The 19,930-nt window shown below is 32.2% G+C and overlaps 1 protein-coding gene and 1 long non-coding RNA gene across 3 annotated transcripts; both read left to right on the top strand.

Moving 5' to 3' along the window:
- Nucleotides 1-2,914: 2,914 nt before the first annotated feature.
- On the top strand, nt 2,915-4,193 carry LOC134238338 (uncharacterized). 2 transcript variants are annotated; one of them, XR_009985975.1, is made up of 3 exons: nt 2,915-3,035; nt 3,554-3,677; nt 3,982-4,193. It is a non-coding gene; the product is annotated as an uncharacterized LOC134238338 (long non-coding RNA). The 2 variants fall into 2 exon arrangements; XR_009985976.1 differs by having other exon boundaries at nt 2,934-3,058.
- A 6,699-nt stretch (nt 4,194-10,892) lies between these two features.
- LOC134238339 (beta-1,3-glucan-binding protein-like) lies at nt 10,893-19,865 on the top strand (the record flags this gene model as incomplete). Its single annotated transcript, XM_062720462.1, has 11 exons — nt 10,893-10,935; nt 15,449-15,535; nt 15,816-15,899; nt 16,064-16,180; nt 16,485-16,612; nt 16,892-16,966; nt 17,082-17,148; nt 18,008-18,184; nt 18,385-18,462; nt 18,807-18,924; nt 19,742-19,865. Coding segments are annotated over exons 1-11 (1,098 nt in total), but the record flags the coding sequence as incomplete, so codon positions are not given.
- Nucleotides 19,866-19,930: the final 65 nt, after the last annotated feature.

The raw sequence follows: 19,930 nt of genomic DNA, 5'->3' as shown, positions 1-19,930 counted from the left end.
TGAAATACATGGACAGAATACCATGGACATGAGAAAGATTGTCCTAGCAGACATAAATCTGTAAAATACTGAGTACTTCAAAGATAATATTCTCATCAATGAAACGGCATATAAACCGAGGTCCCGTGTCGCAGTAGGTGTTGGCACAAAACAGATCCCTCACTGCTCAACGGCATTAAGTGCTGAGTATAGGTCAAACTTTGCATCTGTCCACCGCAGCAATTGATGGCGACTCCATATCAGAGATAGTAGAAGAGCACCAACCAGTTTCAGGGGACCTTGGTTCAAATCCCGGTCTGGATCGGTCGGACCGCTGCATTTTCTCCTCTCTCGTTACAACTAAAATATTTTTTTTAAATTTCTAACTGAGTAGCAGCATACCTTTGCATGTCAGATTTAAAGACTATTCACTAAATAATTTTAAAATGATTTAAAAATGATTTAAAAACGATCCTAAATGAAATCAAACTTTGAAGCCATCCAAAAATTAAGTACCGCAAAAGGTGAGAATAGCAGGTAATTGGTCACTAATTACTGTTTATAAACAGCCAAAGGCGATAACGTGTGTTTTACAGATGTAGGATACGACTCTTAATTATCGTATGTACAAAAGTTTTTTTGATGATTATATGTAGGCTACTTTGGAATAAGAAAATAATATATACATCCGAGCAACTGAGTGCTAGTTTACGTATTCGATACTCGGACGTTCGATCGAGTACCCTGTTAACCGGGTACTCGTTGGTTGACATCCCTAAAATGAAGTAAATCGATTTCTATTAAATCGAATGAAATGAAACTTTACACATCAACAAAACAATCAGGATTATTTGATTTTATATCAAATAGACAGTATTAAGTTTGGGACACCCTGTATTGATGGTTTAAACTATATACGAGTTTTCTCCCAAGCTTAAACTAAGTACGAATTATTTTGAACTCTATATACGGTATACCCTGCTGAAAACGAGCTAGCTATGATGTCAAAGCCTAACTCCACTTCTTTACTTTAATTAAAGTAAAATAATTCTATAAAATGCTGATTTGGTGTATTTTGTCTATTTATTTGTCCCTATATCAGCTATTGAATTCCTTCTTACAATTAATTACCAATTTTGAACGATCCCTGATTGCTGATTGGGAAGGTCCTCTTTTTCACATAATTTTAATTCTTTTTGACGTAGAACTGGAGATCAACAAAAATAAATGAAAATTCTCAAGGATAGTTAAATGAAATTGGCCATTTACAACGTTTGCAAAAACAAATTATAATATTTTTTTTAAAACAATCGACCTGATATTTTTATATTTCAAATGTTTTTGCGATTATCACTTCGATGTAAATCTTTAATCGGTAATCAGTGTCTTCAATGTCTTTGACGTAGGATAAAGAAATGATTCCATTTAATGTATGTGTAATAAATTCAAGCATTGGGGATTATGAAACGTATATGAGGAATTTCAGAATTTTTATCTTCCGAGAGTCTCCTAAGGGTGTGTATTTTAAATGAAGGTCTGGCATGAAAGCTGCTGATATAAATTGAGATTTTACAGTTTGTCAGGTTAAAGTTGTTTTTTTGTCAAGATATTACTATAACTGAAAAAATCTAAATTTTCAGGACAAAAAAAAATTCCTTAATTGGACATTAATAAGTCTGAGATAAAAAAAAATTTCAATTAATAGATAAACGGAGTCTGTCAGAATTATTAATTTTTGATAAATTATTTTAAACTAGCGTTTAACCAAAGCTTCTATGTTGTACCCAACAAATAAAAAACACGCGTCCTTACTACTAATGATGATATGAATTATACATACTAGTATGTACATATAAAACCATTATTGTAAATTTTAAATTTACTTCCAAAGTCTGAACAATGAAACTGGTTCTTTATTTTCAGTTTCTTGGGAAAAAAATGAATGCAATAATTGATATTGCATAATGGGTGAAGTTCGTGAAAATGATGGAAATGATGCTGTACTGCTTTACACAAGAACTGGAGGAGTGGATACAAGGAATATGAACAGCTCTTGAAAATAATGTCTCATCCTATATTAAAGACAGTTTAAGTAGGAACCCAGGTAGCACAAAACGTTTTCATAACATTATATTCGGGTTGTAAGGATGTTATTCCAAAACGTTTTTGACATAACGTTTGAAAAATGTTTTTATAACGTTTTATCTAGGTTATAATGACGATTTTAGAAAACGTTTCTCAAAAACATTTTTAAAATGTTTTTCATAACGTTTGATACTGGTTGGACGGAAGTTTTTTAAAAACATTTTTGTATAACATTTTTACATGTAATGATATTAAAAATAATTTTTATTACTTAAAAAGCATAGTAAAAAGTGTTTTCACATTCCATTGTTTGGGGGTAAAATATTCTTAAAAACTACAGTATGAGATTAAGAATATATTGCACAGTATGTGGTGTATTGTGTCACGTTTACTCAAATTTAAAAAAAAATTAAATTGAATTAAAATTGTAATTAATTCTAGGTACAAATGTTACCAGAAAACCTGAATATAACATTGTTTTAAAATGTTTGGAAAACATTGTTAAAACTTATAGAAACAACAAACATCTATATAATTCAATTCTTAAAAAATACATTTACTGATTTAGCATATACTTTTTTGTTTGTTTGTTATTGATTACTAGGGGATGTCTTTTAAAGCATATTGGGGGGGGGGGGGGTGGAAAAAAAAATTTCTTTAAATTCAGTTCTTCTTTAATTGTTTTATGCCACATTCCTAAAACATTGTGAAAAAATGTATTAAAAGCCGTTTTTAATGTATTTTTCTAAGATGTGATGTTGTTCAACACAGTAAGGCAGTGCATTTTATTCACTTGTGTTGTTTCCTCCTTGATAATGAGTTTATCAAAAGTTAATTGAGTCGCACAGCGGGATGCCGTGGTTAGCGCTCGCTCCTTGCTGCAAACTATTTCCACGTGATCTATATATGTCAACTTATCAAGATTTTGAAAAACCGGGCAGCATTCTTGAAAGACAAAGAACAGGATTAAGGTAATATTTTACATCATCGTATGGTATGTTGAATTTAAAGTAGTATTCAATATGTATACATATATTAAGAAATTGTATTATAGTAGTAAGTGTATGTATAAACCTAAATCATTCCTTGTAAATGGTTGAACATTTCACTGATATTTGAACTGGGCGGGTAATTTGTTGTTTTTGAAGTAAACTCATCATCTAAGTTTATCATGATTGTGCATTTACATAAATGTTTTATGACTTGTGTCTAGTGTGAGTTTTCTTAATTAATGTGTACTTCATGTGTAGTATAATAACCCCAGGCTAAGAGATAGATTTTAAAATTGAGAGCTTCAAAACATGATTTGAATAGATCGAGTATGTTTGCGAGGGGGAGTGTGTGTAAGTGTGTGTGTGTGGGGGGGGGGGGGGGCTTAGCAAGTTAAATACTTCTTTGAAAATGTTAAATGATTTGTATTTATATTCAGTATCATGTATATATTCACAATTTACAATTCTTGGAAATAAATATCATATTTCATTTACAGCGGCTGTTTGCAAAGACTAAATATACCTTTTTAAAGATCACATGTAGTGAGAGGAATTTGACATAATAAGGTTTGCTTAGGCATACCATGCTGGAGGGATTTACCAGGGTATTTATTCTTTAAGGTATGTTTGAAGTTTCCTGACAAGAATGTATTACGGAGATAGATTTATTTAGTATACAATGTATATTTTATAGAACTTTTGCCCAAAACACACTGTTGTCAAAAAAACAACAACAAAGTTAATTTTTTTTTATAAATAATTTTAGAAAGACTTTCCTTGTATTTATCGGATGTATGACTATATATAGTTTTAATTCTTCTAATGCATGGATATACATGCATACATGTATTTTACAGAAATGATTTGCGAGAATGATCATTCATTTTGTTAATTAAAGTTTTTTCTCTAAATCTTTGTTTTTCAGAAGAATTAAAACAAAGAAGTCCAAGTGATCCAAATGCCAAAAGTGCCAAACATGATTTTCAAAGGAAGAAGGATATTGTGATTTTTTTTTTTTTAATTTCAATTGTGACAAATTTTTTCTGTTAAGAAGACTTTTATTGACTGTGCGGATGTTTACAACAGTTCATGGATTATATTTGTGTAAAAAATTTAAACTAATTAAAACTGTAGGAAGTACAATGATTTTTATGTTGTAAAATATTTTTAAACGATTTAAAACATATAAGAAATGTTCTGAAAACGTTTTTAAAAACGTTTTGAAAACGTTTTCAAAAATGTTTTCCAAAACATTGCAGGACAATGTTTTTGAAAAACGTTATGATAACGTTAAAAAAACCATACAAAATAACGTTGTAATAACGTTTTAGAAAATGTTTTTATAACGTTTTAATAACGTTGTTGTGTTACCTGGGAAATGTCTGTCATTACCTTCTCCTTGTATCACCAGACCAACTCTGGATCAGTGATGGCTATAATCTCGTCTTAACAGACACCGGTGGTGCTATTTCTTATCACCTGAAAGATATATTTCAGGAAAGCTATTAAGGACGCTCTAAACACTGCATACTAAAGAGCTCAATTTCTTGGGTAGTTTTTTTGCAGTTAGAGTGATCTGCCCTTAGATGTAAGATTAAAGAAATTGTTATTTACCGTTAATTACATAACTTATAATGATTAAAATATTTTTAGCATTATATAAGACCAAGAGTATGAAATTTAATTAATTATTTTCATTAATTTTCCCAATGTTAGCACATGTGTACTACAACAGAGATTTCTGCTTACAAATAGTCCATTGTCTTTGAACATTTTTCCTGTGCAAATAAGGCATGTACCCTATGTTCTAAATGAATGAAAAAGTCTCAATATGCATATCTTCATATGATATATTTTTCCCCGAGTCCCAAAAAAAAAAGAAAAAAAATAACAGTTTCTGTTAGTGTTTAGAGCTTCCTTAAGTACACATGGCGGGCAGTGATGGGGCACTTTTTTTTTTACATAAGTAAGGACTTTCATATCAACAAATTGAGCAAGGACCAACAAGAAAAGCATAAATAAAACTAGAAAAAAAACTTTGGAACCTACGTCTATCCTCTGTTCATCGGCTTACCTACAGAGGGCATTCGGAACCACAGATTTCGCTACTTGGAAACTGCACAGACACTCTGATAAACCTCCTGGTCTGTGATATAAAGACAAACTCAGTACATATGTTCGACACGAACGGCCACTTCTTGTCGTATCTACTGAGGGAAGTGGAGAGCACGGTTGAACCGCACACTCTCAGTTAACACTAGAGAAACAACATTCTTTGGATCGGATCAAACAACAGCACGGCATGTGTGTTTACAAATATATAAACAGTCGGCAGCAACTAGCAGGTGATTTTAGATATGTGATACAATTTAGGGAAATATTCTAAAATATATTTTTACTTTTAATTCTGATAATTTAGTTATAAAAGGATAATTGATAGGTGATTTATTTTGCATAGCATCTTTTCAGTACTGCACTAGTACACAAATCACTCCGTGTCCAGATCTTACTATTTTGATGTCTTATCCTTAAATACCATACATAGGAGGTAGCTTTAAAAAAAACAACGCAATTCAGGTACAAAAGAATCAACAACATTTTGTATATTTCAGCTGTCATTGTTTCTTTAAAATACATGGTGTATATAATGTATGATGTTTGCAGCAAAATGGCACATTTTTTTAAATAGTGTATTTATTGAAACACTGATATAACTTTTTACGTTTATACACGTACCACGCTATTAAGAGCGTTTTAGCCAAATACGTATTTGAGGTCAACTATTCATTTGAGCTTAAATATAACACTGCAAAAGATAAGCTTTTAGTCTTGAAACCTTTTATATTGAATTTTTAGGATGATAGAGTCAAATTGTCAAAGGATCTTCCAAGAATGATAGAAAAGAGGATAAAAGTAGAACTTATATGTATCTACTCGGAACTATGTCCATCCTTTTTTTTTTGGTACTTTGATCTTGAGGTAGATTTTGATAAAATTAAACAAATTAAAATGACGCTGTTTCAATTATAATAATGCTAATAGTCACTCGGCAGATTAAGCTTTAGAAGAAATCATTTTTTATATACTTTTAAAACCGACAATGGGACGATATTATTTCCTACCGCCCTTGAAAGTACACAAAGAGTTCCCGCAGGAATTGAACAATTTTAGATGGAGAGTCTGGCAATATAAATTCATTGAAAAGCCCCCCTTCCCCTTTTAAACCGAGATCCACATGTCATTCAGTCAGATTTCAGTAAACTGAAGGGCAGAGTTTTTTCCCGTGTTGGAAGAAACGCCATTGCTCATCATATCCATGCACTTAATTTTTTTATACCCCCGCTGGAAAAGTGGGAGGGTATATAGTAATCGGTATGTCCGTCCGTCCGTCCATCCATCCATCCATCCATCCGTCTGTCTGTAACGCTTTGGGGTACCCATCTCTTATCCGCAACTCCTCTTATACCACTGAGTGAAATTTAATGAAACTTTCACAGACCCTCTACTACATTTTGCCATTGTGCACGTTCTTTTTTACTTTTTGATCCGACACGTATTTTAGGTTTCCCATAGCAAAACATGGGCATTGCCATTATTCTTTTTATTTTATTCTTACCTATGACGTGCGATATGGCGGCTTCTGAATATATTAGATACCACGAGTTATTCCTCTTAACACGTTACCGTAAAACAATATATAACAAACGATGGACATTATGGGAGGCGGGAGGGGGTATCACTAAGTGAGTTCATTGCTCACAGTACCTTTAGTTTTTGTTTAATACTCAGTAGCAGAGAATATTTTCAAATTATTAATGCATTTTCACTATATAACCAGGAAGCCCAACGCTTACACCAAAACCTCTGGACATGGACCACTAAAATTTCACTTTTGGAAGGAGTGCCCTTCGTCATTAAAACTATGCAAACAGTTTGATTAATACATGTATTTATGAACAAAGGAGAGGGTTTTCAAATGTTTAATGATTATTAGTGTACATAACATGTATGTTTAAGAAAACCCAACCCTAACATCAGAATCCTTAAACATGGGGCCATGAATTTCACAATCTTTATAGTGTCTTTATACCTCCTAAATCACTGAAGAAAAATCATGATACTTTCAAAGATTCTTTAATATATAATGCCATTGTTTCGGGACTTCAATAGAACAACATATACTTTGCCATTATTACCATATGTGAGGCGGGGGTTTCATTTATATCCAGTTATTCTCCCGCTTGAAATGTAGGAAGGTATATAGTGATCGGGATGTCCGTCTTTACGTCCGTCCGTCGGTTACGCTGTGGGGTTCCCATATTTTACCTACAACTCTCCTTATACTACTGAATAATTTGATGAGACTTTTACAAAATCTTTGTTACAAAATATCATTGTGCACCTTTTATTTTATTTTTTGATCTGACAAATATTTCGGGTTTCCCATAGCAAAGCATGGATACTACCATTCTTTTTATGATATTGAAGATTACCAATCTCATCTGCAATTCCTCATTTACCATTGAACAAAATTTAATAATAATTTCACAGATTTTTTTTACATAATTCCATTGTGACCTCGTATTTTACTTTTTGATACTGATACTTACTTCGAGTCTTCCGGAACAAAACATGGACTTTGTCATTTTAATGGTATAGGTGGCGGAGGATTCATTTAGTAACCACAAAGCTCAAAGTACCTCTAGTTTTGATTTAACACAACCCATGGCATTATATCAAATAATTGATTAGCTTAAGACTGAGAGACAGTAATAGGCAATCAATTATCCTCGGTTTGGTGAATTTTTTTGAACAACGAATAAATATTAATGTTTTCCGAAACATATTCATAAATTATTAAATCTTTTAAATTGCATTCTGGAGCGGAGAACGTGTAGATGTAGATGTTTATTCAGTAGAAAACGTTACGTTCCTCATTTTCTTTGATGACCTAAGTTGTTTGAGAAAATTCAATGCATCACATTACACCTAATATGAAACTTTGGATATTTTTATTATGGATATCACATATATTAGGTACGTATTTTGTCACAATAAGCAAAATTCGTTTTCACAACACATTTTTGGGGATACTTACCGTTAGTCCATTATTATACCTAAACTAACGACGGATTTTTCCGTTATTTCCCGATCATGACAAGGAGCACATAGCGGGTGTGACCGATCAGCATGGGATGCTCACTCCTCCCTTGCACCTGCTCCATACCCTGATGCTTTGGAGGTTCGTGTTTGCTCTGCTCGTATTTTGTATTGTTTTATGGACTTCGATGATGAATACTGTTCGTTATCTCCATATCTTTAATTGAAGGGTATTCATCTTTTATCTGCAACTCCTATACCACTGAATAAAATTTGATAGTGCTTTTACTTATTCTTTATTTCATAATTTTATTGTGCACTTCTGTTGTCACTTTTTGACATTTTTTTCCGGTCTCCCATTTCAGAACATAGCTTTGCCATAATATGTAATCATATGAGAGGCAGAGAAGGGGGAAGGGGGACATTAAGTAAGCTCAGTATACATAGTACATCTAGTTATACCCCAGCTTGAAAAGTGAGATGGTATATAACGATCTAGATGTCCATCCGTCTTTATGCTTTTTGGTACCCATCTCTTATCCGCAAGTCATCATGCCCCTGAATGAATTTTAATGAGGCATTCAAAGATTTTTTGTTACATAGTGCCATGTGACCTCTTATTTTACTTTTTGATCGCCCACGTATTTCGGGTTTCCCAGAGCAAATTAAATATTGATACTGCCATTTCTTCTATAATATTAAAGGCTACACATCTCTTATCCACATCTCCTCCTATACCAATGAATAAAATTTCAGGATATTTTTAAAGATGCTTTATACATTATGCCATTGTGCATCTTTTATTTTACTTTTTGATCGGACTCTTTTTGGGCTCTTTTTTGCCATTATATACATGTATAATTATACACAAGCTCAGTGCGCATTGTACCTAGTTTTTTTTTATTTTGAAGGAACTATGCAAAGCAACCTAGGAAGTACTTATTTTGTAATAAACATCCGCTACAAAGACTTTTTACCAACATCTGGGCTGATATCTATGGAAGGTCAATGGACCCTTAGCGCATGTGGAGTCCTGTGCGCCTCAGACGAGTTTTGTCAAACTTTTTTCTTTAAAACACAGGAAAAGAAATGTTTCCTTTATAAGTATTCCATCTGGCAGCATACTGAACTTAAACAAGAAATCGGTGTTGACATGTATGAGATTACCTGTAAGTTTCCTTCCAAAAAAGTAACCAATAGAATACTATAACTCATCAATTAATATTTTAATATTATAAGAAAACACTCTTTTTCTGGCACATGTAATTTTACAGATTTGGCAAAAGGAGGTATTTATTCGTAAAATTCTTTCGTTCATCAATAATGTTTGGGAATTTTAAACTCTTCTTACAAACCATTCTAATGAACTTCAAAATCTTATTCCACTTTTCAGCACCATGTACTGGTTTTGGTTTCGTACACAATAGGGCAGGTGGTCTCTGTTTCCAAGTTTTTGAGACTGAAAACAATACGTCTACCTGGGCAATGGCGTCGTGTAAACAGTTTGGCGGATCATTGATTTCTTTAGATACAGATCAGAAAATAGGATTTGTGACTACTTTTATACGTAATCATTGTGAGTAAAGAGATTTTTTTCTTTTAAAAAGCATGTAGCTCGGAAGTAAACCAGAAATTTGCTCTACAGGACCTTTAACTAAATACACGTATGTTCCCACCGAAGGTTGAAATCTTAATTTTTTAACTTTACGTGACCAGCAATTTTATTGTTAAAATAGTTGAATTTAGAACTGGTTGTTTTGCAATGCTCGAGTTATAAAATGTAATTTTGTCCAATCTCATCATTTTGTATGCTGAAAAATGACCGTGTGTCAATCTTCCAAAGAGGGTTCAATATTTTGTTAAAAAAATATTTTTTGACTGTATGATTGAATACTCAGTAATTCTTAGACCTCATATACATGTATTGGTGAAAAGTAAACTTACGTTATGTTCACCTGGGTGTGACCTTCCAGGTGATCGAACATGAAGATTTATGTTCTCTACATTGGACTTGAAATATATTAAGAAATTATACATCCATATTGATAAATGATATTAACATAAAATATTCCCATTTCCATTCCGGTCATTTGACATTCAGGTACATAGAATTTTAGGAGGGCATGAAGGGAATCTGCCGACCTCATCTCGCTCTTTTCTAATGTAAATATTTACTATTAATTTTATATAACAATGTTTGGCTGGTTTGCTTTTGTCACCAAAGTTTTGAGTTGCAGATTCTCCTAATTGTTGGGGGGGGGGGAGGGGGGCTAGTCAAGGATTTTTTTTTCAGGTAAGTTGTCAAATTCCGCTATTATGCCCCATTTCCCCTATTCTTTAAAAACCTATCCTACCAGTCTGACTTTTTCTAGGCCTTACCTTAAATAGATTTAGTTTTAAAAATTCTAATTAATGCAACTACATATGTTTAACTTGTTTCAGTTGATGATTGAATCATATAGTAATACAACAATTTATTTCAGTTAACACGATGAATTAGCCACCTTCAAAGTATAATATTTACCTCGCCCTTCGGGCTCGGTGAATATTGTCCTCTTCAGGTGGCTAGATCATTGTATTGACTTTAAAAAAAGCCATCATTAATGATACAAAAAAAAAGAATAACAAAGGACAAGATAGGGTAAGACCTCTTTTTGGAACCTGCTTTGGGGTGTCTTTTAGAATGATGCAACAACTTATAAATTGAAAACTTTTTATCACCCCTGCCACAAAATAATGATTGGTTCTATGTTATGGGATATACAGCAGTCAAAGGAAGGTGAGAAAATATGTCAAATTTTCTCAATTTCTATTCTTGCAAATTTTAATCAATTTAACGGTACAATTCCTTTCCGAAAACATAGAACACAAACTAGCCAATCTACTAAATATTTCCAGTTCATACAATAGTATCAGAAGCATATTGTATGTAAAAATCTCAAATAGACAAGTATATGCCCTATGTTTTCCGAAGTGGGTGATATCTCTTTGACGAAATTCCATCAGGACTGAGAAAACGTCTTAATTCTTCACTCTCTTGACGCCTCCGTATAGGCTTTGAATAAAAAATAGAGCTAGTTTTATAACAAGGATCAATTTAAGATTTTAAGTACACACCATCAGATTTTTTTCTGTGTTCTGATAGCATCAAACAAGGAACTAGGTTCAGCGATTACCATACCTTGTTCTTTAATAAACTTACGGGAGGGGGAGCCGAATTTGAACTTAACAGGGAAAGAAATAAAATAGAAAGAACTCGATCTTTTTCCTTACCTTTCAGTTTTTGTCAAAGGATACACTGTTTACATTAAAAAATACATATGCTTCTTCATTTTCAAAGATGACTACTCGAGCTCTCCAGGAAGAATGTTCCAGATAGGACTTAACAATACCCAAGGACCAGACAAATACACATGGAAGTGGTCGAATGGAGTTAAATTATCACTAAATCTTTCCATTCCAATTAAAGTAAATAATTATGATGGCTTCATGGTTCCTTGTGAAGTTGGACATTGTGGGGTGCTGAATGTTGGAAAACTCACCAATTCCGTGTTTGATAACTGTTGTCTTAAAGTTTCATTTCTCTACATATGTTCAAAAGACATTGAGAAATGAAGTGATCCTCTTTGAAGTATATATATATATAAGGCAACACTTACTCTAACGTCATATGATGTCGTGTGTAGGATGCATTAATTTACCAAACCAAGTCTAGACAGCGCTGATTTTAATGGAGAAGATTTTATTTACTATTTGTCTGCAATATATCCATTAAATCAAGTTTTAAATTTTGTTGTTATTCTCGCGAGAACTAGCAACAAGCAATGAATTGTGGCTCTAGAATGATTGAATGAATGTGCAGTAGTCCGAATTTTCTCAGCGCCCAGGCGTCGTTATAGCTTGCCGCGCCGTTCGCTATGAATTAAAAGTCTAACATTTCTACTGAGCAGACATAAAAACATTGATGTTTGACCGCTGAGTGAAATGTTGGATCTGTCGATGAGATGTTGGACCGCTTACGCAACACGATGGGCAGAGCTTAATCTCATTTGCATTTGTTGGTGTTCAGACTATACAAGATACATTTATGTCAAAAAATATTAAAATGAAAGGAATAACAAAACATTTAATAACTGAGTTTGAGTGCAACATGCGTTTTGTTGACTCAAGAACCAAACGGCCTCAGACAAACTGTTTGATTCATGGGTCCGACAAAACGTATGTTGCCCTCAAACTCAGTTAATAAATGTATAATGTATTCCCGCCGTAGCATCAGAATCACTGACCCTAAGACCATGAATTTCACAATTTGGTTGAGGATTCAATGCTTATTATAATCATGAGAACACTTCAGCAGTTTGATGTACAGAAGTAGAGCGTAGGACTCAGGGGACATTAAAAAATAAATTTTAAAAAAAGAGAATATTCAAAGTGTAAAGCAATAACTGGTATAGCTTTTAAAATTTAAAAATGTTAATTGAATCACAATTAAAGCAGCATAATTAAAGAGAGTAAGGTTCCTGAAGATCAAATACGAATAGATGAAAGGAAAACAAAATTAATAAGTAGATGGTTTCCAGCTTAACTTAATTGCTCACAACGTAAATGGAACGAAAATGTCCCATGATATAGACTTTTATCTTTGAATTTTTTGCGATAAAATTCACTTACAAAACAATTTCATGCATATATCCATGAAAAATTAGCAATATATATATATATATATATATATATATATATATATATATATATATATATATATATATATATATATATATATATATATATATATATTTAAGAAATAAACAACGTTATTCAGTGAACATGGCGTTATGAATAGCAATTGCTCTGCTGGCATATTCCATGATGCGCGCTAGCGCATCATGGAAAATATGCCAGCAGAGCTATTGCTATTCATAATGCCATGTTCACTGAATAATCGTTGTTTATTACTTATATTTGCATTCTTTGATTTTTTTTTCAAGAATATCAGAGGAAATCCTGTCTTACATAAGGACGCAGCTTCTTGTCTTCAGTAAAGAAAAACATACGGCTTTAAAATCAGTAAACCTGATTAATGCTCCTTTTCTCTAATAAATCACAAACATGTTTATAAAGTATTTCCCTTTCAAACACAGTTATCTGGATACAAGCAGCGCCGTCATCACATTTTTGTTTTGTTGCAGTTGTGACGTCATCGATCAACGTTATTTAAACCCTCTGACGAAAATCAATAATTTAAACACTATGATGAAAAAAGAGAATGCTTTGATAATGATTATTACTCTAGAATGCTTTTCTATAATTTTTTTTAAAGTTTTTTTTATTTATTTTAAATAGCTGAAATCATTCTTGAAATAGATATACTAGTTAAAGATTTTTTTTCTTTCTGAATGTTATTACCCAAGTGTGAAGAGTTATCGTTCTTTGTTCAAATATGCATGATACAAAAAATAAAAACATGGTAGTTCTCTATAATTTTTAAAAAGTTTTATTTTACAATTTAATACATTGACCAAAATTGAAATTTTTAAATATATAAATCAGCAATTTTAGATATTCTGAATTTCTTTTTTTTCAAAGAATATTATTAAAAACTTATTTTTATTCCTCTTATGAAACATTTCGTATATATACTTCTCAAAACATTATATAAGTGGAGTAGAGATTGTTCTACACGATTGTGATAGAGCAATTGCACTCATAGTGGAAGCAATTGCGTCTATACTGCTATGAATGCAATTGATGTCTACATGTTCATTGTGGGAGAGTGCAGTAGATATGCAAATATATATATATATATATTTCACAATTTCGTTTACACTTGATATCAACAACACGTAGGACTAAGCATCGCCTGTCAACAGATCACACCTGCTGTGTGTTCCTTGTTATGATCGATATGTTGATATTCTCCTATCGCACACACCTCATTCCACTTCTATGTTTTTAGAGGCCTGTGCTTGCTTTTTCTCCGATTTTTGTTGCTTCAATTATTTTTTAATACTGTTTGCAATCTCTTCGTTTCATTTAAGGTTTCGTCATTTGAATGTCAACATGTCTAAAAAATTATTTTTACAATAGCTCCATAACTATGTGTGGTATAAAGTCAAAACGTTTACAGTTTATAAATATATCATTGATTAATAGATAGAAAGTATCACTTGATAAGAAATATTTTTATTTAAAAAGATATTTTTTAAGAAAAATTAAATCAGAAAATGTGCATATTTAAAGAAAAATGCACCTGCTTAATTCTGTCCTTTTTGTGAACCATCATTTCAGATATAATATATGTTGATCATATTGAAGGGCAAGTTGGACGTGAATGGTCTCTGAGAGGCTGTTAATTAAAGCATGACATGTATAAAGACAAGACCCCTATAGAATCCGCCATTTGCAATGTACTTTCACTTTCAAGTCTTAACATTTGGACAAAATAAACAGGGAAAACAACTTTCAAGAGGCTATCCCAGTCCAATTTGCCCTTCATTGATAAACATATTTTGTTTCTGCAATAATGGTTTTCACTAAGATCACAGAATTAATTAGGTGTATTTTTTGAAAATATATGCTTTTTTAAGAAGAATTCTTCTCAATTAATATGTTTTCCAAGTATTTTATTATCAAGTGATACTTTCTATTTGTTAGTCAATGAAAAATTTATAAACTGTAAAAGGTTTAACTTTATACCTCACATTGTTTTGGGGCTATTGTAAAAATAAATTTTTGGACATATTGACCTTTTACGAAACCTTGAGGAAGATACAAAAATCTGATGGTCTAACCGCGTTTCGATGTTGTGTACCTTGTCCTAGTTCCGTATCTGAATATTAGAACATTTGTGTTTTGTATTCCTTAATTCTTTAAGTTTTAGATTTATCAAACCAATTATTGAATGTTTTTGGCAAAAGATCAAAGAAGATTCACTAAATTTTATTTGGATAAATTCCCAAAAGATTGTCTTAAAGGAAGAAACATCATGAAATCCGCCCCAATGCACTTACAGACAATACAAGTGCATGTCCTTTAGAACTCTCTTATTTGATGTCAATATATAGATCGTACCACTGATATAGTATATATGATGATTCCCATCATATATGTGAGTTTCTATAGGTTCACATAACTAAAGTGAACAAATGTAAGACAATTTGGTAGGACTACTTCTGGTCGCATTTCAATACAGACCCAAGAGAGTCCTCAAATTTGTCTTATATATAGATAAAAACTGTGATAAGTTCTCAAAGAAGAGATCATTATGAAACAGATTGGATTGTTATGTTTGACAGTTTTAACTGTCATTGTTACTGGTGCAAAGCATGCTAACATATATATTTCCATTGTGAAAGAATCCCAGCTGAAGCTTAAATTTACAGGTAAGTCTTGATGATCAGTTCAATGTTTATAACATTGATATGTATATCACGCAGGACTTTCTTGAATTTTATTCACTTGTTATCGTAAATTAGTTTCACGTGACAAAATATTTCTTAATTTTTAAAAGTATTTTAAGATAAGTGTACATAAATATTTAAGGAAGTTCTAATAACTTAGAGATTGATTATTTGTGTTTTGATAAAGTGTCTTCTGTGGAAATAATTTCAAACCAGTTTGACTGTAAGAGCAGTATAAGAATGATAAATCAAATTGATTTAGGGAATGAAGACATTTCCTTTGTCAGTATTCGCACAAAACAGCAAGGGAAAAAAGAGAGAATATACAATCTGAAGTCTTCAAAGGGTATGATTTTCTTCAAATTGAAAATAAATGGGTAAAATTTATGCTTCTTTGCTCAAACTGATAAAAAATGGTTAAAATTCAAAATTCTAAGCGTTATCTATTCTAAATATTCAAGAACATACTTGAATTTAAATCTTGGTATTCTTCTAACTGTATGAATGTAGATGACGGAGTGTGGGAGCATGTTGATTCTGAAGCCAATGTTAAAGTGGGGGACATCATCCACTACCAGATTGCCATTAAAAGGAAAAATGTCCTAAAACAATTGAAATGGAAATCAGGTACACTTTTGCTAACTTAAGATATAAAGATGAATTTTACATGCCTTTTGACTAGTGTGATCATCAACCAAGAACACAACTTCGTTAATGTATAGAGTTACAAACATTGCATACTAGTTTCTTTTACTAACAAGTTTCTTGGCAATTGAAAATTGTTAATTAGTGAAAGACACTATAATTTTCTGCTATATGTAATGTTCATCTTTAACCTCTCCAAAAATAAGAATTTATACGAAGAATACTTAAAATGCTTTTAAGTAAATTTACTTTCTATATACAATATTTATTTAACTGCCTGGCATAGTGAGTCTGTTACCTGAGAACGCCATAGCTCCAGTTAGAAGTCTTCGTAAGGTCACCGTATTTCGAGACGATTTTAACACCTTTGATAGAAGCCACTACAAGATAGAAATAACGGCTGCTGGTGGTGGGGTAAGTATACACAAATCTGGAAATCATTCACTTATGCTTATACTTATACTGAGAAGCTTTATTTCATATCAATTTCACATGGTCTAAAAATAGCCAAGACCACACCATCGAACTCTAATGCCACTTTACGTAATTGTGGAATGTTTTGTCTAAATCAATTTTCAATCTCTTTGGAGTTATGACATTGGTTTTACCTAAACCGTTGCGTAACGACTCCCCACACGAGGGACTTCTGGGAGAAATACAGTGTACATGTAAAATGATTTTATTAACTTTCAGAATGGAGAATTCCAAGTTTACACCCCAGAACAGAGCAACATATATGCTTCACACGGCTTTCTCTACATTAAACCAGTAAGTATTCAATATGTTTGAGATTAATTTCTCCTTAATACCTTAATACTAGCATATGTTTCTTGTAGACCTGTTCTAACTTTACCTATACATACAGATGTATTTTTCTTCATAGACACTCACAGTAGATCACCCAGCCTTTACGGAATCTGACTTGTATAATGGACAGATGGATGTCCCAAGTACGTACATGTATCGTCATTTTTATCAATTTTTATAAATAAATACTGAAAAAGAAATACACATGTACACTTAAGTGTAAGATATTCTCACAAGATCTCTCTCCAGCTTAGATCTAACGTTTTTAAACATATTGGAAAGTATCCTGAAAAAGATTCTGAAAATCAATATAAATAAAATAATTTCAAATGGTTAGATGGTACTTCATTCAAAGAATATTTTACAAAATCATGTTATGCATTAACAAAGCAAATTATATGCAAGGGTAGAACCTTCTAAAACAAAAAAATGCATAATAAATACAGTGATAAAGTTAATGTAGTAACACAGACGAACGCTATTTAGATGAAATATATCAAGGGCAAAAAAATGAAGTTAAATTAGAACGGAAGGTGTTTCAAATAAAATTGTTTTTTTCTCTAAACTCTCCTGTGGAGACAAAATTTGTATGCATTGTATTAATATTTGAATCTCAAGTAATTTCGAATTATAAGTCTGTTTTACCAAATTACATTACACTGATAACACGTGTTGGTTTCTATTTTATCTTTTATATTTAGGATTTATTATCAAGCGAAATCCGATATTAAATACAGCATGAACCATGAAGAAGTATATCCATACATGAGTTTGTAAAAAGCGCCAAAAACAAGAAAATTGTTTGAACTAGAGCATTAGCTCATTCTCCTTATTTTGTTGAACACAACACGGCAAGTTGCATGAATTTACACTTACTTGTTTGCCGCTCCAATTTTCACTACAGTTTTGCAGAAGAATTTATAAGTCAGTCAAATTTCAAAGTCAGTCAACATGGTCACATGATTCATTTTTACACCATTTGATATAACCATTCTTTTTCAGAGGTGTGGGGTGCTTGTACAAAAGCAATACACAATGGTTGTCACAAAGAAGCTTATGGTAATGGACAGGAAATACTCAACCCCGTCATGTCCGGTCTAATTTACACCCATGCAGCCATCAAATATGGCCGCGTCAATGTTCGAGTTAGAATACCCAGAGGCGACTGGTTGTGGCCAAGTAATACTTAATTTACTGCAATCTATAAGAGGCCCATAAAAATAATAACAAGTATATTGATTTTATTGAATTCAAGAAATAATTGAAACAGAAGCTCGTGAGGTCTCCCTGATTACGTTTTTAATATAAGTATTTACAGGGTAGAATTATGATTAGCCAACACACTTGAAGATGTACATAGTTTTTTTTTCATCTCTCAGCTATTTGGCTAATGCCTACAAATAGTGTGTATGGAAGCTGGCCTCGATCTGGAGAAATTGACGTCATGGAAGCTAGAGGTATAGTACAGATTTCTTGACAGTGTATCTTTTTATCCCCTCGCAACAGAGTAGGATGAGATATACTAATGCGCTTTTGTATATGTGGGTGGATGGGTTTGTTTTTCCTTTTATGCATTACGGAAGTGACGTAATTTACATCGGGATCGATCTCGAATGCTGCCTTAATTTATAGATATGGTTTTTGCGAGGGGGTCCTCCGCTTTGCGGTTTTCTGAACTTGTTTTAGAATTTAATTAATTCCTTTTAATGATTCATTTTGATAAAGTAATCAGTATTTGCAAACAACTATTGTTTATATCAAGATGTGTTTTGGAACATTCTCCTTTGTATAATTATTTCAGGCAACAGACTTATGAATACAGATACCGGACTTAACCGAGGAATTCATCAAATTGCTTCAACATTGAATTGGGGACCCGACCCTCGTCATAGTGCAGGAAGACTAACTCATAAAGCCTTGTGAATATTATATCGTCATCCTAATTGTGTCTTATCAGTCTGGTCTATTAATTGATCCTAAAGGAATATTTATGTCAAGAAATCTTAGAACACGGTCTAGCCTCGTTATTTTGAACCCTATGGGACTAATAAACTTCCGAAATATTAGATAAGATTTAAATGACATTCAGACTCATTGCTGTAGAGTCACATATCCTTTGGTTTTGACTTCTCGGTATTCAAGATACCGAAGAACAATTGAATTTCGAAAAAAAATTTAGCAGTAAGTGAAATGTTTTTAGTTTAAGTTTTTTTTAAAACAAAGATCAGGCAAATCACTATAAATCTGTGTAATTAATCTTAGACGGTTTGCCTACTGTTCCTCTGTTTTTTATCTAGGCAGTCAACTCATGGTGATTGGCATAAATGGCACGTTTTCTCACTAGAGTGGACTGAACAACACGTCATGTATGTAACTTTTTTTTTATTATTTATTTACTTATTTGCATGAGATTTTCTAAAAATAGATAAATAAAAATCAGAGTGTTAATACGTGAATCTGTTTGATTTCATTTTTTGTGTAGCTAATACAAGAACAAATGTATGATTTTATTTTATTACAAATTTATTTTACATAATAACATCCAGTTTTTCTTAAGATGCAATAATTGTCAATATCCAAATAAGGTTGTAGTGAATATGGTTTTTAAGGATATTTAACAAAGTAAACATAATATTATAGGGACATTTTTAAATGTATTATACTGAATAAATAACTGATATAGCACCAATCACAAAATATTTACATTTCCCTGTTGATTTTAATGTATTTATTCAGTTGCCTGGTTGATGACCAAGAAATACTACGTGTAAACACGCCTTCTGAAGGTTTCTGGAAGTTTGGACATTTTAATGGAACAAACATCTGGGGGACTTCTCTGAACGCTCCTTTTGATCAACCAGTAAAGTGTTCTTTCAATCTTTCACATACCAAAATTAAATCTTTAATCAACACAATTTTTATTTT

This window comes from Saccostrea cucullata, unplaced genomic scaffold, assembly GCF_032062105.1.
Source record: "Saccostrea cucullata isolate Sc308-1 unplaced genomic scaffold, CSIRO_AGI_Scuc_v1 ctg3622, whole genome shotgun sequence".
NCBI classification, from domain to species: Eukaryota; Metazoa; Mollusca; class Bivalvia; order Ostreida; family Ostreidae; genus Saccostrea; species Saccostrea cuccullata.
Note: the sequence above shows the minus strand (reverse complement) of the source record. Positions and strands in the feature narration are given on the sequence as shown.